Source organism: Mastigoproctus giganteus, chromosome 13 (assembly GCF_048544385.1).
Source record: "Mastigoproctus giganteus isolate SK-2022 chromosome 13, ASM4854438v1, whole genome shotgun sequence".
In the NCBI taxonomy this organism is placed as follows: Eukaryota; Metazoa; Arthropoda; class Arachnida; order Uropygi; family Thelyphonidae; genus Mastigoproctus; species Mastigoproctus giganteus.
This window is the reverse complement of record NC_143587.1, coordinates 168211017-168235411: the sequence shown is the minus strand read 5'-3', so window position 1 is coordinate 168235411 and position 24395 is coordinate 168211017. Positions and strand designations below refer to the sequence as shown.

The following is a 24395-nucleotide window of genomic DNA, read 5'->3' as shown; positions in this document are numbered from 1 at the left end:
GTATATCACTGATAAGACACTATGAATTACCTTTTCAGACCGTCTGCACTGCTCAGAATACTTCATATCTGCCTGCACAATTACCTCCAGGTCCCTTTCACTCTCTACTACTATCAATGTAGTACCACACAGTTGATACGTTACTCTGGGGTTACTACTTCCAATATGCAGTACTTTACATTTGTTAATGTTAAACTTCAGTTGCCACCTCTCAGCCCATCTGCTCAACTTATCTAGATCCTGTTGCAGCAGCGTACTGTCATGTGTCATTAACAACCCTGCCGAAAATCAATTGTAAGTATAGATCGTTTACATCTACAAAATCAATTTTGATAATCATTTAGAGGTGTAGCTACTAGTATCAAAAAAATAGTGGTAGCTACATCGAACAGTTGCTGTTGAAGACAGTTATCCTGCTAATGTGCATGAATTATGTTTGCAATTTACAAAGAATGAGAAGGAAACTTCAATATTTCAACAGTTCTTTTATTTCTAGACTATGTATGGTTGCATTTTGTTTATGAGCAATTTGAACTGGACTTATGCTTCTCTTTGACAGTAAGACTACAATCAATTTACTCATGCACGCAATAATTTCCAGGGGCACCTTCGTGATGGCATGAATAATCACAAACACTTAGACAACATACATCGTTTTTTCGGCATCCATTGCTACAATAGTTCTTTGGTGGAACTATACATAAATAGAAGGGACATCCAGGACAAACTCCTGAAAAAAATTTCAATAAAGTAAATATTATGGCAAAAGTTAGTGAGAAAAAAAAATGGAAAATATAGACTAACATTGGAAAATGTAAGGAATAATATTCCAGAGGAAGCGAGATCTTTGTATACTGTTCATACTAAGTCATGGAACATCCCTTCTCACTGCAGGAATTTGTGTGTACTGTGACATTTAGGCAAATAATTTGTCCATAAAGATGATCAGTGATCCGAAATTAGTTTCAGACGTGGTCGCTGAACGATGATGTAATATTTTCGTTGGAGAGCAATATGAATGCTGTTTGCAAAAAAATATCTATCAATGCAGGAATTAAGCATTCCCACTTGCTGAAGAATTGTAAATTCTGAGGAAACTATGCCGAAGTAGTATCCTCTAGACTTCCAATCTGGCCAAGCGAAACTGATTAGCAGGGTCCAACACCGTTGATTTCTGTTTGCCCCATATCAGGCCCTAGGGAATCTCAGTTTGGAGCTTCTAGCGGACACAAAAGTTCAGTGTTTCCGTGACAGTAAAACCAGATACCATGAATTCTCACAGGAGTAATGCAACATGTGAAAACAAGTGTACCATCGATTTATATGTTCAAGGCACACAGAACCGGAACTGTGCAACATTGGAAATCATTCCTGTCGAGCGACGATTCACTCTGCACTCGCTTTCAATCTGAAGCATTGTTGAAGTATGCAGAATCCTGGAGAATACCTACCGCTTCCGTGTTGTCCCAATTGCGAAGATGAGAAGACAATTTCATGGTATGGGGATATTTCTCGTGAAGAAGACTAGGCCAACTAGTACAGTTCATGTACCCATAAAGAGTTCGCCCCAAACTAATGTTCTGGACAATAATTTTATGGAACAGGTCCTTACAACTTCTTGCCCGATAACTCTTGCACTGACCACTTTTTTACTTCGTGCTTTCTTATGGTATGGGGATGTTTCAGCTGACTAAGATAGTCCGTTGTTGATAGTAGTTACGCGATCTGACGTTGCAGCTTATCCGTAAGGATTCTGCAAGATTTAAGTAGAGCAACTCAAGATTTAAGTAGAGCCTGCCTAGAGACAGGCCAGGTGAGTTATTGGACTTTTAACCCCTCAAAGCATGTTCTTACGCAGTGTACTTATGTGGTGGAACATTGTGAAGCCGGAACATGGAGAGATCATTTCCATAGAATTAATTGTGGGAAATTGTCCAGAGCTTTAGCGTAATATTCGGTATTGATGACTTTTGGCACTACAGTCTCTACCTTGTCTGAACCCCGAGAAGTAAACCCACCTCATCTCCTCCGAACTTCATTAGGTGCATAGTACGGGACATCTACCTGTCTGATATGATGACCCACGTTGCTTCAAAAGACATGTTTTAACTTGTCATTTTAAGAATAGGTCAGACCACTGCAAACGTCTGACGTTGGTGTGATGCGATTGTAATGGACTGACGTTCGCGTTTGAGTCGGTCATAGTTCTAGCGCACTTGACTGGTAAAATAAGGTTTTTTTTTCTTGTATTCTCTGTATTGCCAACTCTTCTTATCCTTTTTGCTTGTCTAGGAATTTAAACAGGATTTATTTAAAACCTGTTGTTCAGCTAGCTGCGGGATATGGACGCAATGGGGAACACTCCTGTGGACATATGATTTATGTAACCATTTACAAATATGTCGCTTGGTTCGTTTACATGAATTTCTTTGTGTGTTAAAATTCATATTCATCAGTTTTTTATTTTTTTTTTTTTAGATTTAGCTTGCCACTTCTTGGATCGGCCAAGGTTCAGTGGTTAGCAATGCGCAACCTTTCGTAAAGAAGTTACTTGTTCGAGCACGTACGCTGCCACGAAAGAGTGCACTGCCCATTGTAACGGTGGCGCTGAAAATCCGGCTGCTAATAATTCACTTACGGAACTTTTTTTTTTTTTTTAATTACTCCAGAACAGCTGAGGTCTTACAGAGGAGGAATATAACAATAAAAATACAGATCTATTTACAGTCAATAAATAAATGGGATATAATACAACATATACACTGAATATCATATATCACAGGCAATTTGCATTTAGGCAAAGCTGGGATGACAAAGATTTCTGTATTTCTAACACCTTTGTTATTACATTTTTCTTGTTGGATCATAATTTATAGTTTACTCTGAGTGAATTATATTATTATAATTATCCTTTTTTTGATAATTTATTATATTTTTTCCCTTTATTTATTGAAATATTTATAGTTAATATATTCATATTTCTTTTTCTCATTTCTCATTTTCATTTTCTAGTTACTTGATTATAGAACCTTTGTAATTCTTTTTTGATATTGGTATCTTCAGCTAGAATATCAATGTTGGATTCATTTAGCAATCTCGCAGTTCTTTTGAAATAGTTGAATTTGAGATCGTCAGTTATGAATGGCTCTAGTGCCACCAGACAGTCTTCTCAAAGCTCTTGGAGGGCAGCTAAAATTGATTAGGTAGAGCAACTCAGGGGCGTCCAGCCACGAGATGCATCAGGAATTTACAGTCCGCCACAGCCTTCTTTGGGAGAGTGGTACCATCCCGAAGTGAGTGCACTTCATAATAAGATTTTGTGTCCATTTCCAACAGACTTGTACACTAAGAATCTAACTATGGATTTCTAAATACATTCCAGTTGTTTTATTGAGTATGTTGGTATGAAGATTCCATATCTGTGAGGCATATTCAAGTATTGGGTTGATGATCATTATACATGCTGTTTTTATGAGTTGTATGTTGGGAAAGTCAAAGCAGATTCTTTTAAAAAGTCCAAGAGATTTGGAGGTCTTTGCTGTAGTCTTATTTATATGTATGTTGAAGTTTTCCTTGGCAGAAAAACATACTCCCAAATCTGAAACCTCTTACTCTTTGTCTCATGGTTATTGGTTTTGTAGGGATAATTGATTGTTTTTTTTATGATAGTCTGCAATAGAGATGGTGCGGAATTTGTCTAAGTTCAGTGTTAGGCCAGTGTTTCTAATACACAGAGTGATAGTGGCTAATCCTTTTTCCAGTATTTCAGTCTTGTATTGATCTTATGGTTTTGTATATTTTGAGGTCATCTGCGTATGAAAGCATTTTGATGTCAACATGTATGCAATCTTGTATGTCCTTAATGTATATTGCAAATAATAGAGGACGAAAAGGAAAACCCTGTGAGACTCTCCTTTGGATAGGAAAAGTAACTTCCATCAAAAATGACTCTGCTTTTTCTGTTATAAAATATGTTTAACATTAGTGTTAGGGCATTATTTAGTATCCCCATTTGATTTAATTTCAGGCGAAGCAAATTGTGTGGTACCAAATCAAAGGCTTTTTGTAGGTCCAAATATATGTCTATTCGGTTGTTATTATGAAGGCCATGTTTGATATCGTGTTCTAAGCAAAGTAGGTTGGTCACAGTTGATCTGCCCATAAGGAAGCCATGGTGAATGTGGCTGAATTTGTTCTTCACAAAGCAACATAGCTGCGAATATAAAATATTCTCAATGATCTTACTTAGTGGGTTAGCTTTGTGTATGGGTCTAAAGGAGGCAGGGCTGTCTTTTGAACCCTTTTTAAATAGTGGGGTAATGGTAGTTTCCTTTAATCTTGCAGTGATCCCTTTCTGAAGACTGCATTTATCAGATGTAAAAGTTGTTGCAGGACAACAAAGCAGTTTTTCCAGAGGGCCATGGGAAGACTATCAGCGTTTGTGTGATAGTTTAAATTGAATTTGTTAAGGGTATTGAAAAGAATATCAGGATTGACTTCAAATTGTGTCAGGATACCACTGTAACATGATGAGGAGGTGTTATCTGGCTCACTATTGTGATCAGATTTTCCAGTATATAGGTAACTGTAATATTTTTAAAAATCTTCTAATTTGATGGTCTCAATTTTGTTCATATGGTTATGGTTTTTATAACCCTTTTCCAATGCTTCCAGAATGGTCCCATGTCATGCCTCTTTAGCACTGCATTTTGTATATTGGATAGGTAATTTTTGTAGGCCAGATTGATATTGTTTTTTATCTGTCTCCTTAGGTTGGAGAATTGGATATAATTGCCATGTCTCTCTGTGGTTTTGTATTTGATGAACATTTTTTTTTCTTAGTAATTGAATTATTTCTTTAGTGAACCACACAGGAAATTTTTCGGTATTTGACTTGGTAAGGCTCATGGGTCCAATGTTATTTTTGATAATTGGGTCCAGGTTGTCATACAGCATATCCAAATTTGAGTTAGAATATTGACTACTAAATAAGGTTTGTCAGTTAGTATTTGAAATTTCTTTTCTGATTTTGTCCCGGGGGGGGGGGGCTCTTCCTAATTAATCAAGGGGAAGATACTGAGACCATGTTTCTATGAAAATTTCTTACAACGAAACGGTGTTTTCATCAAATGTACGAGTTTCACAGTATTTCGACTTAAATATAGGATTTCAAACCTATTTATAATCCAGAAATGTAGCCGAATGCTAAATTATAGTGCTGTTTTGAGCAGCCGGACATTTTGGCATAAACTGGATATACTGCTGATTGGAGCCCCGCAGTTTACTGAGAAGGCGATGGGGTACGAAATTTACATGTTTAAAAGGTGCACTGAAAACGGTTAGCAAGAGTTCAGGTATTAAAATAACAAAATTCAAATTAATATGCTTACAGAAGAATATATAAACAATAATTCATTGAAAAAAAATTCTATTTCTTAAATATAATTAAATAAAATTATAATACTAATAAATCATAAATGTAATACTAATTATAATGAAATATGACCAAAATTGCTTCTGCATGCCTTGATCAACTTTTCATAATTTTTAATCATGCCATAGAAACTTTTACATGTTAAATTCAAGTTGAATTTAGGCATCATAATGGAATCGATGGTTTTATATCCAAGCGATTTCATTCATCAGACCATTGAATTTTTGTTTTCGAAAATATTCTTTCCACATTTCCATTGTGTGCTCGAATAGAATAGAAAACAAAAGCTACACGATTTCTCAAATTCTGAGGTCTGTTCTTGAAATTTAAATTTTGAAAAAAAAAATATGACAACCGGCCGTAGCAAGAACTGTTAAGCCACTCATCATTCCTTTCTTTCAATTCTGAAATCAAATTTTTAAGCAATGAAAACTGAATAAACAACAAATGTTCAGCTTGAAAACCCCGTAACAAATCGCCCGTAATTGGGCGATATTTTAAGAGCATCCATCCACTTCACTAAGGGTTGAACCCATTTTTTTAGATAGCCACATTCTATATATAGCGCCATTCTATTCTTAATGCGATATTCTATTTAAGAAGAGTACGTAGTTTGATTTACAAAATAATTACCTTTCAAAGGGAAAATGCTACTTCATAAACCACCACCAATTACTAGAAAAAAACCGGCTAATGGCCGGTGTTTTTGGGACGTACTAGCGTCCCGAAAAATATATTCGGGACACAGGAACAAAACTCTAAAATCAGAGGGGGAACCGGGATGTGTGGTCACTCAAATTTTGTGCATTCCGGTGCATATAATCGTGTGTATAACTAGCCTTTCAAGAATGTTATTTGAACGAACACACACAGTGTGGAGTCTTTGGTATTATACGCGATTAAAGGCTACAAAATGCTAAACCCGCTACTGGTTGCGAACTAAGGGTGCATAGTTTTATTGAATACAGTAATACCCCGAAGTTACGCGATAGGTGGGTCCGACGAAAATCGCGTAAGTCGAATTCGCGTAAGTCGGGGTACAACTTTGCATATAAATACATATAAATTTTACTTAATTGGGACCAAGGACTAACAAAAACACTAGTTTAGAAGAAAAACATTAATAAAATTGCAGTTCTTTATACATATTAATACAAAATATGTATTAAAAAAACAAATGACTTACGTTAAAAAGTTATTTCGATGTCGATGGCTTCATAAAATCTAACAAATTCGTCTGACGACACAGCGCCTTCTTTTTTTCACGCAGAATTTCTTCGTAGCAAGCTAATAATTTTTTTATTCCTTGCTTTGTAGCTATAACGCGTTCTTCGTTGGAGTCTATGTTTTCTAAAATTTTTAAGCCCTTTACAATTGAGCCCTTTTCAATTTTCAACCTGTCAAGTTTGCAATTGTCATGTGCTTTTCGCCGTTGCTTCATTTAGGCCTGTAGCACGTGCAATATCACATGGTCTTTCATTTCGCTCAAAGCGTTTCACAATTTCATATTTTTTCTCTATCGACAGAGGCAGACTGGGCCATAAGCCTTACCGGGGAAACCCCGGTGGGCCGGTGTGATTTTGGCCATAAACCATAGTATGAGGCCACTATAAATTTTCCCGGGTAAGAATTTTTGACCCAGTCCGCCTCTGTTTATCGATAATTGCTTTTCTTTTTCTCTCTGAATCTGCAGTGTCTTCACCAGTACGCTTCCTTTTCACACCTTTTAAGTATTTTACTCATTTTTAGGGAATAAAGCACAATTACAAAATGAGGAGGCAAGCTTGATACGCATAAACAAAGCTGCGCGCATGTAGCAACTGAATAAACAACACCATAAAGGCAGAGATACACTATTAACACCTCACATTTCTAGGGGTTACTACCATAAAACAATAAAAATCCAGTTGCGTTTCTGCTAGTGAAATCTGTTATAAACTGGTAGTAAACTCGATCTAATTGCATTTGCGATTATACCGATAGCTGGAATTGTGTTGGTTTTTACGTTATTATGGTGAAATCTGTTTCCCCTTCACTGATATAAAAAACATAAAAGCAGCAAAGTTGAATTTTGTTCATCTTTCGCTCTCATTCTCCGCCGTCGCACCGTATATCGATAACATATGAAAAACGACCTTGAAGATAGTGGGCGGCAGCGTTGCCAAACGAAAAAATCAAGAACCGCGTAACTCCGAGTTCGCGTAAGTCGGGGTAGCGTAAGTCGGGGTATTACTGTACAATAAAATCAAAATTATTATATGTAGTATATGTCGTTCCTTCTTGACACCGCCATTAGGTGTCCCTAATTAATAAGTTAACGCTATAATATATATATATATATATATATATATATATATATATATATATATATATATATATATATATATTAGTTCACCGTTACTAACCAGGAAGGTTGCAATAACTGCCCCCATAACATCCGGGGCAACACTGCATATTTGCACAACAGTCCGCATCTGTAGAGCATCCTTGGTACACCAAGACAGGATCCAATAGACTGCAGTCTAGTTCTGGGCATTCTGTTAAAATTACGAAAAGAAGAAAATAATGTATATTAAACTCGTATTTCAATGCATGTTACGTTCCCAAGATATTTACTTGAACACATACAAAACTAAGACTGTGTGGTTAATTATTATAACTACAATGTTTTATCGTACAGTTTTGAAACGAGTTCACGTTGCCTTTCAAAGAAAATAATTCAAGAAATGTTCATAACAGTAGACAATATTTCGTTATTTTTCCACGAGGATTGGCAAGCTTTTGAAGTGATTTTCAGATATTTACCACATAATAGTGACAGCCTATTGTTTATAAGGAAAAAAGCCCATAATTCTGTAGCAGGTACACAATGTGTCCTGTCGCTAGCATATTTAACGTGTTTACCATTTAAGAGTCATCGTCAGGCGTTAAAAACGTTTTAATTTTCAGATAATAAAATTCATGTATAACAATGTTTTTTATTTTATAATAATTACATATCGGTTACTGAAAGTATTGGTCTGTGATGACTAAATAATTTTTATATAATTTTTATTATAACAGGATATATAATTTTTACTTTGAAAGAATTCACGACTAAATACACCATTTTTGTTGTTGCATTAGGTGTAGTATTTATCGAAAGTTCTGATGACGCGTCCAAGTTGAAGGATGCTTTCATAAATGTGCAGAACTCGTTTTCCTGTCTCAGTTAATTGTAAAGAAAAAATAAATATATTCAATCTGAAAGCACCAGGTGGCTTGAAACCAGATGGCTTTTTGAATTACCGCGTTTTTCGAATTTTGTATCTTAAGACCTAAATATTTCTGTTTCTAAATTCCTTAGCTTTCCAACGATATGCTATACGTCCACATTATCCCGTTTATTGCATGAGAAAATTTCCTTGATCACATGTTCATATTTCCCACTATCCTGGAAAAACTACTTTGAAGCTCCTTGCAAAATTTAATTAAATTTGTTCCAGTAGAAGATAAATTGTTGCCATCATACAAGTATGATTGCAACAATACAAGTTACAATAATTCGCTTCAGGAGGAAGCTGAAGATGACGTCACTTCCGTAACGCTTTTCGTATGACGGTTTTTCGTTACAAAGTTTTTGGAATAACGCCAGTAAAAACGCTTTTAACGTCAAAACGAAAATGGATCACGTTAAGTTTAGTTTGTAATTTGCTCTGCTATTTGAAATGAAATTAGTTCAGCATGTGGAGTCGGTTATTCTCCTGACCAGTGCTGGCTGTAACATCGATATTTTTACAGTAGTAGGGAAATAAGATGTAGGATGATTATAAGAATTAAATAAATTTTTTACAACTATAGGCGGAAAGAGGGGGACAGGGATGTTGCCAGTTTATCTCCCTCGAAAAGATTCAGCTGTAAGGTTCATCCCCGATTTAAATAGTGTGATAAATTTCATCAATTTTTTTTTTTTTTTTTTTTTTTTTTTTTTAAGAAGAAGCTGAAATAATTCTAAAAGTTGAACAGTGGATCCCGACCCACGCCACCCTTTAGCGAAACTGTGGACTGAACAAGCTGCTCCTGGTCACTCTGTGTCAGACATGAAAACAAATATTTTAATAAATACTATTTTCTGGCCCTGTCTCTCTATTTTGCACGCCATCGATATGCTTTTTGGGGTATAAATATAAGGAAAACAAATTTCCAGTTTGCTGTACTTGTCTCTTATGGATTTCTCGGCACCTGCGCTAATTACCGATAGCGAGCAAAAAATCGTCCTATGTATTTATATTTTGAATTTAAATTTATTGCGATCATCATTTATTTAATTTTTTTTTTAAATGTGCAGGTTTCTGTGATATTTTTTAATTTTTTTTTATTGGAAAAAACATTTTTCTTAAAATTACTTTCGTTTCACTTATATTAACGAGCAGTAGCTTAACAATATACTCTAATAACGCTATCCGACAATTTTTTTTTTTTTTTTTTTTTTAAATGTTCTGATTATAATGTATGCATTTTTTAAATTCCTTGTTTTTGTACAATATCAGTATACATGGTTGTAATTATTACACACAATATATGTTACTTAGACATGTTTTCCACTCAATGAAGCCGCCTCCGTAGCCAGGTGGGAAGGAACAGCAGTGCGTAGCACACGCTTCTTGATTAGACCGGGGTGCGAGCCCGTCACCACCAAATACGGAAGGTGCGGAAAGGTCAGGGAATGACCACCGCATATCCCCGGAGCAATATGGCATTAGTTGCTAATGCTCCTTAAAAAAAAAAACAAAAAAAAAAAAAACAATGATTTCCTTTTATACTCCAGATTGCTTTCCCGTTTAAAGAACCAACAGTAATCTCCCATCATGGCAGAGTGACAGCCACTTTGGTATCGTTTTTCCATTGCAGATACGTCCTGATGGAAGCGCTCGCTCTCCTTGTTCATTACTGACATCTAAGTTTTCAGAAACGAAATCCAGATGGGAATGAAGGAAATGGATTTTCAGTGACATTCGGCACTCCATGTTCTTGTAACATTTCAGCAAGTTTGTCACCAGTTGCTGATAGTTCTTTTCTCTTTCCGAGGAATCAGTGTACCACAGCCTTGAAAGATCTCCATGTTCAACATCATTCCAACATTCCAATATTCCAACCGTAGTCATTGTAACATATAGCAGCAAGAATCTGGGACATACAATCGTAACTTTCTTTCAGGCCGACAGTATGAACAAGAGGAATTGATGGTGAAGTATTTCCCTTTTGAAGCAATACTGCTTTCAAACTTAGCTTTGACGCATCGATGAACAAACGCCATTCAGAGGCATTGTGATCAATGTTCAGTTCGTGCATAAGACCAACGACTTTGCAAACACGCATGTTGTTTTCCATCGCAAAATATCTTAAACCCTTTATTTCGCTTACGGTATATTGTAATGTTTGTACCTTTGGCGAGTAAGTTCCACTGTTGTAGTCTGGATCCGAGTAATTCAGCCTTCTCTTTGGGCAAATCCGAGTCTCTGATCAAGTCGCTTAATTCTTGTTCAAGGTAGTGTGGGGCCTTTTCTTTTTCTGGCTCGTAGTCCAAATCATGTGAAGTACATAGTTCCGCGACAACTGGTAAAACGATTTATTCTGTACCTTCATCACTTCCAATACCCCAAGATTTTTGTGGCGCAGGTACTGGCAGTTCTTTCCTGTGTGGCATTGGCCTAATTGATGATGGGATATTTGGATATTTGATGCAGTGCTTGCTCTTTTTGGAAATACCTTTTATTTTTGTCATGCAGAAATAGCAGTCATTGAATTGATTCTTGGGCTCGCGCCACACCATAGGGGGGCGGCAAAAGGTAATGCTCTCAGCTTGCCATATAACCACGGCCTTAAGTTCGTTGTACAAATAATACAACAGATATGTGGAGCCCAATTTTTTTCTTGGTCACCGATCTTGCAGCCCAAGTACAATGAATATGTAACTTTTGTGACATTGTATATTTTCTTCCTATCAGTTTTTGGGGTTTAGTGTCCACAAACATAGCAGGAGTTGTCTGGGTGATTGACGCAAGTTCTGTGCTTTGTCTTCTCCATTTCAACAATGCGTTAACCTAAAAAAGTAAAAGGTAAATTTGAACAGAAGGTGAATTCTTGTAGCGTAGTTTATCATACACTATATATCGAACAGTTGAATGGTGTAATAAAATTAATAAAAATACTAACTTGTCTGGAAAAGTGCATCAAAATCAAAATATACTAGATTGCAAGAACAGTAATGGTGTCCTTTCTTAACTTTTAGCCCAATAAACAAAACCAACCAAAAGTTAAGTTTAAAAATTGTATTTCAAACTGTAATTATATCTTTGTACAGAATCGAGTTATCTATCTATCTCTTAAAACTGAGACGTGATAGGAAATTTTTTTGATTGATTTTAAATTCTATACATAAAACTTGACGAGAAACAACCATTGATTTGCTGGAGGTAAAAATCATGTTGAGTAGTGTAATTAATACCACGCTTGAGACTAACTTTTAAAAGTAATGAAAAAAAATCATTATGCATAATTCGTTTGTATAACAACAATTTTGCCGAATATCATCTTTCAAGTCCACTCTCAATGTACTGGGTATCTTTTGAAAACTAAAATAAATTACTGTATTTTTAAGCACGTAAAGTTACCGTAAGTTGAATGCGTGTTAAGAAGTTAAGGCTGAGGCAACTATTCCGATTGCTATAAAGGTCTGTAAATTGCTTGTAATTTTGATCAATTTACTCGTTTGCGGGACGAAAACTTTTTTTTCTCCTCGAGTCTCCTGTAAAAAAACCCGCGACTAATTGAACCACGTTATGAAAAACTCAAATTCCTTGCTACGCTAACGAACCTCGAACCCGGGAATTTTCCACTCGTGTGAGGATTGATTGCTATTTCACCTGCGAGGGACAAATTTAATGTACGCTGTGCGTAATCTATGGCATGACCGTGTACGCAGTTTGCTCAACTGGTATAGTGACTATGTGGAATCACCCCTTGCCGAAAGGAACGTTTATGGGTTTTATATCCTGACCGCGTTACCATCACCAATCTACTCTAGAGAAGTTGTGGAATATTTTAATCCAAGCTTGAAATCGAACGAAGTCCGCTCGAATATTTTTATTTAGAAAGGAAACACATCATCTGTGTGCTAGGTGCAGACAGTGTCAAGAAATTAGGCGCCAACAGAGCATTCTGATGGGCGTTCATGAGAGTTGGAAGAGTAGAGTAGATTCCGTTGAAGGAATTAATGGGGAGCCCATCAAATTCTGAACTGCCCAACTCAACGCCACAGCTCTTGTGCATCAGAAACGCAGCTGGAATCTTCAGAGCAGCATGCGCTGGTCGCACAGGAGCTAGTTATGGTCGGTGACTCTATTGTTAGGGAGATGGAAAATATTGTGCAAAAAGGATAGGTGGAATAGAACCAATGTATGTCTGCCAGGGGCAAAAGTTGATGACATTATAGAGAGATATTATCTTTCAGGGGAAGATGATAACGTTGGCACTAATGACATAGAGTCGGAGACCTGCGGACTTACTTAACAAGTACGGGTCAATGTTGAAAAATGTCGAAAGTTAGGGTTAAATTTTAAAGTGTCTGCAATTCTGCCCAGGCACAATAGGATGAAGCGTATGATGAGAGCCTTGTCAACCAGTTCGCCCCTGGAGAGATTGTGCAGATCGGATGGGGTAGAAATTTTCTCAGCGTAGTTTGTGCTTGTTCACAGGAGAGATATTTTATACAGGGATGGGCTACTCTTAAATAGAAAGGGTGCAAGAATATTTGCTGCTGCTATTGGGGCAGTGTTAGGTGGGTTCAGAAAACTGCTAGCTTGGTGGAATTCACTCTAATAGAATACGAGTAGCCGCAGCCAGAGGTGAAAGTGATTCTTCCACGGCTTCTATTGGAATGAGCAGCAGCCTGGAAGCGAGGCACTGAGAATTTCAAGGACTGCTCGGAGTCATCATGGAACGAGTAAATACATGGGCTGTGTTAGGGTAACTAAGAGATTAAGGACAGGTGCATGTATACTTGCATGTACACCAATGCTAGGGATAGAGTAAATACATTTGATGAATTTGAGGTGCTGTTGAAAACATCAAAGGCTGATGTTGAGATATCAGAGACGTGGTGTCACACAAATATAAGAAATTGAATTGGAATTTGGGGAGTACAATGTGTACAGACATGATAAAAAGGAAGGACGGGTCATGCTGTCATGCTGTTAGTTAAGAAACACAGAATCTAAGGAAATGAATCCAGTTGCCACGGATGGACAGTGGAGTCTTAAGTTAGTACGGTGTGACGTAAGCATTAGGAAAGCAAATTTGAAAGTAGGAATGTGTTATAGGACTCTGATTATAACGAACAATTGTACAGAGAAAGAGTGGGCCAATAAATCAGATTGTCTTATAATGGGAGATTTTAACTTCCCAGATAGACTGCAACTTGTTGGTTTGTCACTCGCACACTAGCAAGAATTTTGTGAATTTATTGGGTGATTGTTTTCTACAGCAGCATGTTCGAGATGCAACCAGAGGGAGTAATACTTTTGCTTGATCTGATTATCAGCAGTGATAATTCGTGCATTAGTAATCTGCAGATTACTAGGTGGCAGTGATCACAGTGTGCTGATGTGGGATTTACTCAAAGATGTAACTACCATCAGGGGTAAAGGGGAGGGTTTTTGTTTCGTAAAGGTGACAAAGGTGGTCTGAGACAGTATTTAAATTCTGTACGGTGGGACCAACTGATGATGTTACCAACAGCAAATTCAAAATAGGAAGCATTCAAAGAATTAATCTTGGAAGCTACTAGGCTTTTCATACCAACTAAGAAATATTGTTCAAGATTTAGGCTTAAATGGATGCTAGATGAACTAATGAAACTCGAGTCAGAGAAGAAGAATGCATATAAATTATCAGGAGACACAGATGCCTATGGTATGATATAAGATAGTCTGTAATCAAGTGACAAAGGAGGTTAGGCAAGCAAAGGCAGATTACGAGAAACCTTTGGCAAAGGATACAATGAAAAAAAAAAAAAAAAAAAAAAAAAAACAGACTTCTTTACCTATGTTAACTCTAAAATGAAGGGGATGCATCGGATTGGTCCATTTGACATGGATAGTTCGGTTGTTGACGATTCTGCTCAAGTAGTTGATTAACTGCATTCGTATTTTCCATCTACATTCACACGTGAGGAATTCTGTAGGGAAGTGGACACCAGAAGCTTATCAAACTCTTACAGGGAGTTAAATGATTTCGTTTTATTCCCTTTTAATTTTTATTCCCTTCCCAAAAAAAGAGATCTGAAAATTTGCTCAAATAACAGGACTATTAGCTTAATTTCTCATGCTAGTAAGATTCTTCTTAAAATCATATTAAACAGAATCTCAAGAAAACTTAATGCCAGAAGAGCAAGCAGGTTTCAGAAGGGGCAGAGGAACCAGAGATCAGATTTTAAGTCTAGGACTGATTATTAAAATGTAAAGAATTAATTTTTTTATTTTATAGATTATTCAAAAGCATTTGATTGTTTTCAACATTAGAAACTATGGGAAACGCTGACTAATATGGGATTCCTAATCTACACAATTCAGCTGATTAAGCTACTGTACTAGGAACAGGAAGGAACTGTGAGAACCGACATAGGAAACACGGACTTTTTCAAAATAGGTAACTGTGTCAGGCAAAGCTGTATTTTGTCACCTCATCTTTTTAATCTTTATGCTGAAGATATCATGCGGTGAAGCTTTTGAAGATTTAGAGACTGGCATCAAAATTGGAGGACTAAAGATAAACAACCTTCGTTATGCAGATGATACTGTGCTGATTTGTAATTCTAAGGATCATCCTAAAGAAACTCCGAAGAGATTATGTGACGCAAGTAGGGAAAAAAGGATTGTTTCTGAATGTTGAATGTGTGTAAAGCTAAAACTATGGTGATAATCTCGGTTCCAGTAAAGTGAAGGTTAATGAGCAAGATATTGAAGAAGTTGATGAATTTGATTACTTAGGGTCAAGATTAAACAAAATAGTGACTGCTCAAACGATGTAAAGAGATAACAGACAACTGCTAAAACTATTTAATAATTTTAAGATCAGTGACATAATTTTGTCACTGATCTGACAAAATTTAATATATATATATATATATATATATATATATATATATAGAGAGAGAGAGGGGTTCCCCTGAAGACGAAACTCAATCATTGATTCGTTAATTTTTCCAGTTGCCACTTTTGGATGTGAAGGATGGAATCTGAAAACAGTTGATAGGGAAAAAAAAATTGAGGCATTTGCATCGGAGAACAAATGAGAGGGTATAAAATGACGGGCCTAAAATTCTTCGAATCAACAAAAAAAAAAAAAAAAAACTTAAGTTTTTTTGTACTTATAGTAAGAAGGAAAAACTTTTCTGTTGGAAGAAAATATCGAGGGGAAGAGGTGCATAGGAAGACTTGCAACTAAGGTGGAAGGATGGGATTAGTGAACTTCTGGGCAGGACACTTTGCGATGCCGCTCGTAGAGCACATGATCGATGCAGTTGGAGAAATTTGTTGGTGGCCACAACAGCTCCTCAGGGAGCTATGCGACTGGAAGAAGAGAGAAGATGGACTCAGGGGAGGTCCACACGGACTGGAGATGTGCAAATGTATCCCCGATTCACAAAGAGGGGAGTCAAAAGGTGACATGAGTAATTACAGACCTGCTAGTTTAACTTCTGTTCCGAGAAAAATATTGGAGTCACTGGTTTAAGAAGTACTGGAGAATCATCTAAACAAGATTGTAGTTATAGTTCATACACAGTATGAATTTGTTAAGGGAAAGTATTGTCTGACCAATTTGGTTGGATACTATGATGTGCTCAAAAAGGAACTGGATACAAAAAATAATTTTGATATCATATATTTGTATTTTAGGAACGCTTTTGATATCGTTGCACATGGAAGAGTACTGTACAAGTTGAAGCAGTATGGCATTAAGGGCAAGTTGCTGCTATGGATAAAGGGATGGTTGAGTGGGAGAAAACAGAGTGGTAATCAATGGATACTACTCTTCGTGGACTAATATTATTAGTGTTGCCCTCCAGGGGTTCGTGTTGGCCCCATCTTTTTTTTTCTGAATTTTTCAGTGATATTGATGAAGGTATGTCAGGCTTAATATCTAAGTCTGCAGGCGGTACGAAGGTTGGTAGGGTTGTTAATGATAGTAATGATAGTACACTACTGCAAGAGGATCTGGAAAAGGTGAGCAGATGGGCTGAGATGTGGCAACTGAATTTAACACTAACTAATGCAAGGTGTTGCATATGAGTAGCAGTAATCCCAGAGTAACATACCAACTGTGCGGTAATACACTTAGGGTAATGGAAAACGAAAATGACCTGGGGATAATTGTGCAGTTAGATATGAAGTTTTCTGACTAGTGCAAAAAGGCTGCAAGCGTTGCTCATGTGGTCTTGTCAATGATATATAGGAATGTTGCTAGCAGGTATGAGGAGATGATTGACCCCTCGTATAAGGCAATGGTCAGGCCACACCTTCAGTACTGCATACAGGTCTGGAGGCCTCATTTTAGGAAGGATGTTGAGCTGCTGGAACGAGTACAGAGAAGGACAACAAGATTGGTGAGTGGAACAAAGGGTTACTGTTACTAAGAAAGGCTTAAGTTCTGCAAATTGCAGCGCCTGAAGACTAGGCATCTGCGAGGTGATCTACTTGAGGTGTACAAGGCTTTGAACGGTTTAATAAAGCTCAATTCTAATGGGATTCTTGCTCAGATTCCTTACCTGAGGGGCATAAATTCAAATTGAGGGAAGACAGTTGTAGAATAAATGTGCGGAAATTTGCCTTTAGCCAGTGGGTAGGTGACTGTTGGAACAAACTTTGATGTGTTGTTTTGGAAATGGACAGCTTAAATAAATTCAAGGCTGAACTAGACAAACTTTTGGAGTGGATGGATGGATGGATGAAATGGGAAGACTTTTTTTGTGCTGATGATATATAACTTGCTTTCTTGTATCATATATCTCTGCAAAGGCTGCCTTTGCTTCGTCCTCTCCACGAATTATTCAGACAGGCTTCGGTTATCCTCTGTAAGATTCCTTTTCTAATATTTATGCCAAGCAATACAGTGCAACTGCAGTTGGTATTAAGCTCATAAGTTTTTGTAAGCAAAGTTCTGTAGCCGTATGCAGAGTTTCATTGGCTGAAAGACTCTTGAAATGAAGTATAGCAAAAAGCGATCGGTCGCTTGCTTTCATACAAATATACAACAGTTATAATATTCTCATCAATAGAAAAAAATCATAAAATCAACAGTCAAAACTACTTACCACCTTTAACGACTCTATTCATGATGACGATCCAAAGAGCAGCGATCACTCGCATTTTCAAATGCTTACCTAATATATTTATTGTACACAAAATTAATATACAGTATGCTCTTCCCAGCAGCAATGCCAGGAGTTATAAATATGCTAAACAAACCAATAAATGCCTAAGTTTTCATGTATTATTATTGAAAAATATGACTATAAAGAAGTAAAACTTTAAACCTGATATCATACAAACTTTCTGTTGTCCCAGGCGTGTAGCTACATAAAAAAAATCCTTTTTTTTCCTCAATTCATTTGTAAAACTCTCCGTCGGATTTTATAAATTAAAGCAGTGAAGATCTTGGAATTCCACACGTGTTGGGTACAGTTACATCCAACAACGATACAAGTGTAGAAGTTTCCGGTTATAACACTCTCGTTAGCTGATGAGATTTTTGATATTTGTCATAAGTGACCTGTTTCCTTCTGGGAAATGTGCCGCCTCCTATCTAGACAAGGCCGCAATTACACTTCAGATACAGCATGGGTTTGTTAAGGGGAATTCTTCTTTGACCAATTTGATTGAATACATCGATGTGGTCACAAAGGAACTGGATGCAAAAAAATAATTTTGATAGCATATACAGTACTTGGATTTCAGGAAAAAATTTGATCTGTTGCTCCAAAAAGACTGATGTACAAATTGGAGGAGTGTGGCGTTAAGGGCAAGTTGCTGTTGTGGATAAAGGAATGGTTGATGGGGAGAAGACAGTGATAAAAAAATGGACATTGCTGTTAGTGGACTAATATTATTAATGGAGTCTCCCAGGGTTCAGTGCTGGGCCCATTGTGTTTTTTTTTTATTATTCAACGATATTGACGAATACAAAGGTTGGCAGGTTTTTTAATGACAGTATGCTACTGCAACAAGATGTAGAAAAGTTAGGCAGATGAGCTGAGAAATAGCAATTGAAGTTTAACGTTGATAAATACAAAGTACTGCATATAGGTAGCAGTAATCTCAGAGTAATGCACCAACTGTGTGGAAAATGAATAAGACCTGAGGTAATTAATTGTGCAGTAAGATACGAAGTTTCTGATCAGTGCAGACAGGCTGCCAGGACAGCTCGTGGGATTTTTCAATGATATGCAGGAATTTTGCTAGCATAAATAAGGAGGCGATCCCATTTATAAGGCAATGGTCAGGCCACATCTTCAGTACTGTATTAGATCTGGAGGCCTCATTTTGGGAAGGATGTGGAGATGCTGGAACGGGTACGTAGAAGGGCTATGAGTTGTGAGGGGAACAGATTGGGTGCTCTTACCAAGAAGGGTTTGAGAACTGCAAATTGCAGCGTCTGGAGACCAGGCACCTGCAAGGTGATCTGTTTCATGTATATAAGACTTTTTAATGGTTTTGCAAGTTCAATGCTGATATTCTTAATCTTGCCGAGACACATGAGAGGGCTCAAATTGAAATTAAGGAAGGATGATTTCAGAAGAGATGTGTGGTTTGTCTTTAGCCAGCGGATGGTTGATTTTTGGACCGAACTTCCATCTGTTGTTATGGAAGTTGATAACTTAACTACATGCAAAGAAGAACTAGACAAATTATTGGAGGGAACGAATAGGTGAAATGGGAGGTGTCGTGTTTTTTTTTTTTTGCTGATGCTTTATAAGCTTGCTTTCCTGCATCATTTTCCAATGCTAAATGTTGGTGACAATGCTCACAGGAGATTCCGTAAGAGGGGTACCGATCATGAAGATTATGGTGCGTTTAATATCCAAGGAGACGGGACTAAGGTGAAGATAGCAAAATTACTACTATCACGTTGGAGCGTCTTGGAAACTAAAGGATATCGATGACAACAAACAGTGAGTGAACAGCGGAGAAGCAAAAAAAGTCCGCGTATAAGATCCGTAAACTGTGTATTGTGTGGTTATTGGCTGGAATAAAAAATCCCAATTTCCGCCAGGAAACTCGGATGCATTCCCTTCCGGCGCAGATTCCTCGCTCGGCCACGGTGTGAAAAAAGAGGAAATTTCAGCCACAATTCCGTCTAGGCAGAAATTCGAACTAGACGGAATTTGAAACCACTTCTTTTCCACACGGTGTTGAAGAACAGTGATCGTAACCACTTGGCTACACACGAAGATTTTACGCATGGCAGAGCAGCAATATACTGAGTGGTGAATTTTTTGGTGCACGTAACTAACAGCGAGCGGGGGAAGGGCCACTTTTAGCCAATGCCAAACTCTCGTTGCGTATACTCGAGGTGTCGAAAGCGTGTCACACGGACGATGGTCCGAGTTGCTTCTCACAATTGTCGCAAATTGGATGGTTGCGGATTTTTACTCCGAAGTACTCTTTCCCCACTTCTCCATAGGTGAGGAAAGACAGTTGTAGGATAGATGTGCGGAAGTTTGCCTTTAGCCAGCGGGTGGTTGATTGCTGGAACAAAATTCCATCTGTCGTTGTAGAAGTTGATAGTTTAAACAGATTCAAGGCAGAACTAGACAAATATCTGGAGCGGATGAAATGAGAAGTTTGTGTGTGTTTTGGCTGATGCTATATACGCTTGCTTTCTTGCATCATGTGCCCTGGCTAATGCTAAATCGGATTGAGATCTGTGACTGGTAAGGCCATCGCAATAGGCTGAATTCGTTCTCATGTTCCTGGAACCAGTTCGGTGTAATTGTGGCCTTGTGACATATTGCATTATCCTTTTGGAAGAATCCATTCTTTTATTGAAATACTGCATTCATGAAGGAATGCGCCCAGTCGGAAATGATGTTCAAATATCCTCTACACTCATATCCAGGGCCCAGTGTACGTCGAGAAAACACTTCCCGCTCTATTACATTGCCGCCACCGCCAGCAGCTTCCATTTTTGACACCGGCAAGGTGAGGTCATCTTGATGGTGTCATAGTGTTGTTTCACTCTGAAAGTTTTAAACGATAGTGTTGTTTCACTTTGAAACAACAGAAACCAGGATTCGTCAGACCTTCATAATCGTTTTTCCAGTCCTCTATGTTGATGTTTCTGAGCCCGCTATAACCGTATCTTATACTTTTAATTATTATTATCTCTATACATTAAAGTTTTCCTCCTGGTGATATTTATTCGAACCAATGGGAGAAGAGGGATGCGGGTTACGTGTCAAGTGGGTGGGGCAAAACGTCGCTACAAATGCACAGGTAAATAATTAGATAGGTGATTTCCTGATTACATTTCGATCAGTGCGTTATGTTAGTATAATTACGAGAGGGGTGTAGAAGATTTGACTTACTCTGTCATACCTCCACATTTTACATGGGATAAAACAAGAAATGAATGGCATCGGCTTAAAAATATATGTAAAGTCGCTCTGTTGAACCGTGGGATGTCGAACCTCGAGACCGTGTCTGACTGCGAGATGTCGAAAGGTTTCATTCGAAATTATTGTTACGCGAAGCGAAACTTCTGAGATGTTTCGAAGACGTGAGAACTGTGAATGGAGTAGTATACAAGATTCTTCAAGAAGCCGCTCGAGTGGCTGGTAAGCAAATCGGTCGGTCATGTGAAGGAGACTTTTTCCGAAACGGCTTCAGTAATGATGCGAGCTGACGGCAGTCTTCCTCTTGCTCAGAATAATCGCCTGATAGGGCATAAATTCAAATTGAGGAAAGGCAGTTTGCCTTTAGCCAGCTGGTAGTTGGTTGGTGGAACAGACTTCCATCCTTTGTTGTGGAAGTTGATAGCTTAAACAGATTCAAGGCAGAACTAGGCAAACGTTTGGAGCGAGTGGATTGGTGAAGTGAGAAGGGGGTGTGTGTGTTTTTTTTTTTTTTTGGCTGATGTAAATAAATCTGAAAAAAGTTAGTATAGATGGAGGTTAAAATTACAAAGTTCCAAGGACTAGAAGGGCAAGGACAGTGAAAAACGAAGTAAGGTAGATATGAAAAAGGCGAAAGAATGTTAACATCCTAAAAGTTATGATGAATTAAGAAAATTATGGGCTGAATTTGCAAAGCCAATTTGGAGGTGAAGGAAGTGTAAAATAAAATTATTAATACAAATGATTAAACAAAATAAAGTAAAATAAAATAAAAAGTGATTGCGTTGTCATCACATATGGGTGGGTAAATTTAGTTATAGGTATAAAGAAGGCAAAAATGCAAAGTCTAATGTCAGCAGAAGTAAATAATGATACATGGTTAGATTATTCATCAGGGGACTACACCTAACCATGTATCAGGAACTGCGTTTCTATACTTGTCCATAACAGTAGAAGAAATGTGAAATAAAGCCAAAAAAAAAAAAAATTAGCACATTCTTTTACAGTATGTACGGTAAAAATAAGGATAAGGCTAAAAAATATACATATAATTAAGTGTTTTCAGAGTAGGAAAGACGTATTTTGAAATATATTTAGAATTTTGAGTAAATTCGAGTAAAAATATATTTCAGTGTCGGAATTTTGTGAAGATAAGAAGAATTAAAATAATTTATGGTTGGAATTTAAAATAAATAGTAATAAGCACATGGTATAGGAAGAAGTATTAAATTGAGAATGGGGCAGGGATAAAGGCGTAATTAAATAAAGACGAACATAGCAATAGAATGAGGATAGTTGGAACATTAGTATCACCCTATTGAACTACTGTCTCTACCAATGGGAAGAAAGGTAGAATAAAAAAGCGGAAAAGTAAAAAGTATAGAAAAAGTTGTTAAACCTTTCTGCGGTTGTAAAGCCCAACCTTTTAGTAAGGGCTCTGGCTTTGTAAGAGTTAGTATAAATAGGAGATGAATACCAAATTCTTGTACTGCAGAGAAAAAAAAAAAAAAAAAACAGGCGAAAGGAGAAACCGAAAGTACAGTATAATAAGAAAGGAACTATACCTGGAGTTTTCAAGCAGTACGTAGCGAAAGGAAGATGGTGGGAAAACGCACATATTTCATAGAGAGGCTGGATGTATCTAAAGGAAAGTGACTTAGCTACCGAATAAAGCAATTTATAGCAGCATGACGGATTTGATAGAGAGTTGTGAAGAAGTGGAAATAAATATGAAAATAGTGACCTCTATAGTCGAATTTTGAATTAGTAAAAGCTCAGAGATACATAATAGTGTTAGAAAAGAGAGATTATATCTATAACGAAGAAATGTTTTGAATAAAAGGACAAATAAAAAGTATTGAACATATCCATAATAAAATTAATAGATCAAGTGATGTGGCTACTATATACTTAGCAAAAAGGATGTTTTATAATCCTAGTATATAAATCGAAATTATACCAATTAGAGGGGTATAGCTTACACATTTTTTTTTATAATATCCAGGAAATGAGTAATTATATATGTAAGCATAAAAAGCAACATAAAATACTGAGATGGAGAGACCAGATTAACACTTAAGACTTAAGACCTGTAGTCTAAAAGTAGTGAAACAAAACTGAAGTAATATCAGTAGTCATTTCTGTAAAAATAAATAAGTAAATCTATCGTTGATAGATAAGCATAAATCCAAAGGTAGTTTCAAATGTGCATCCACCTGTAAAAGGGTATAATAATAATCCATGGGAGGTTTTTGATGAGGAAATCTAGTTTCAACCCAGTAATGAAAGAATAGGAAACAAATCCGAGGATGCATATAATTATGACTGTAAACCCAATAGTGGGATAATTAGGCATCAAATCCTAAGGAGACTGTAGAAAATATTTTCTAATATAAATAGTCAGATTCATGGAGTTAAAAAATCCAAAAATACTGCATAAAAAACCGAAGTACTGCATAAAATTTCAGTAGCAATGAATATGCAAAATAGTAAATGAAAATAGTATAAATCAAGTGCAGAAAAATCCGAAGGTGGGTATTCAAAGGTGGAATTGAATGATATCAAAACCTTCTTTGATACCTTAAAGCAGCTTTAACACTTGGAAGAGCCAAGATCCAAATAAAGAAATTTACTTTCGTATATTATGCGTGTGTGAAAACAAAAAGGAATATCAGTAAAGTCTCAACAAGAAGTGATTTATCAGTAATTTCATAAAGGATTGTTAAAGCATATCAAACGAATACATGAAAGAAACGAATACATGATACTTAAAAAAGTAGAAACCTAGTGAGTAAAGAAACAAAGTAATCATTCTAATGAAAAAAATTCCTTAGGAAATCATGTATAGTTATTACTCACGAAGTATTGCAAAGCCCACAAAATAATATACAAATTTTTTTCAGATTTATTTACACTTACATGCTTATAAAGTTTCGAATCCTTTTCTGCTGCTTTGCGCGTTTTGGTGCATTTGTCATAACTTGTTTATTTATTTTTGTTTTTTATTGTTATTTTTTAAACTGTTACTTTGACTTCAAATAATATATATATACTTTCATCTTTGCACTGTTATCAGACCCATTAATTTCCATGTGTGTGTATTTATATATATGATTACTATTTCATTTACTGTATACCTCTTCTCTGTGCAACTCTAAACTTTTCCTTTAAAGAGTTACCCTGACTACCCATTTATATATATAAATAATCTTAGATTATATACTTAAACTGAATTAAGTTAGAGAAGCAAATTAATGTGAGCAGAATGGATAATTAAGAAATATCAAAAAGAACAACGGATGAACTAAA

The 24395-nt window shown here is 36.7% G+C and overlaps 1 protein-coding gene across 1 annotated transcript in view; it reads right to left on the bottom strand.

Moving 5' to 3' along the window:
• Positions 1–496: 496 nt before the first annotated feature.
• The window catches only part of LOC150076591 (uncharacterized), a 34138-nt gene continuing 10239 nt past the window's right edge, over positions 497–24395 (bottom strand). The window contains exons 2-4 of the mRNA XM_090387649.1: positions 17787–17855; positions 7840–7971; positions 497–730 (exon numbers count right to left, since the gene is read on the bottom strand). Of these exons, the coding sequence (XP_090243775.1) occupies positions 576–730; positions 7840–7971; positions 17787–17841 (342 nt within the window). The 5' untranslated portion in view covers positions 17842–17855 and the 3' untranslated portion in view covers positions 497–575. The remainder of the gene's footprint in view (positions 731–7839; positions 7972–17786; positions 17856–24395) is intronic.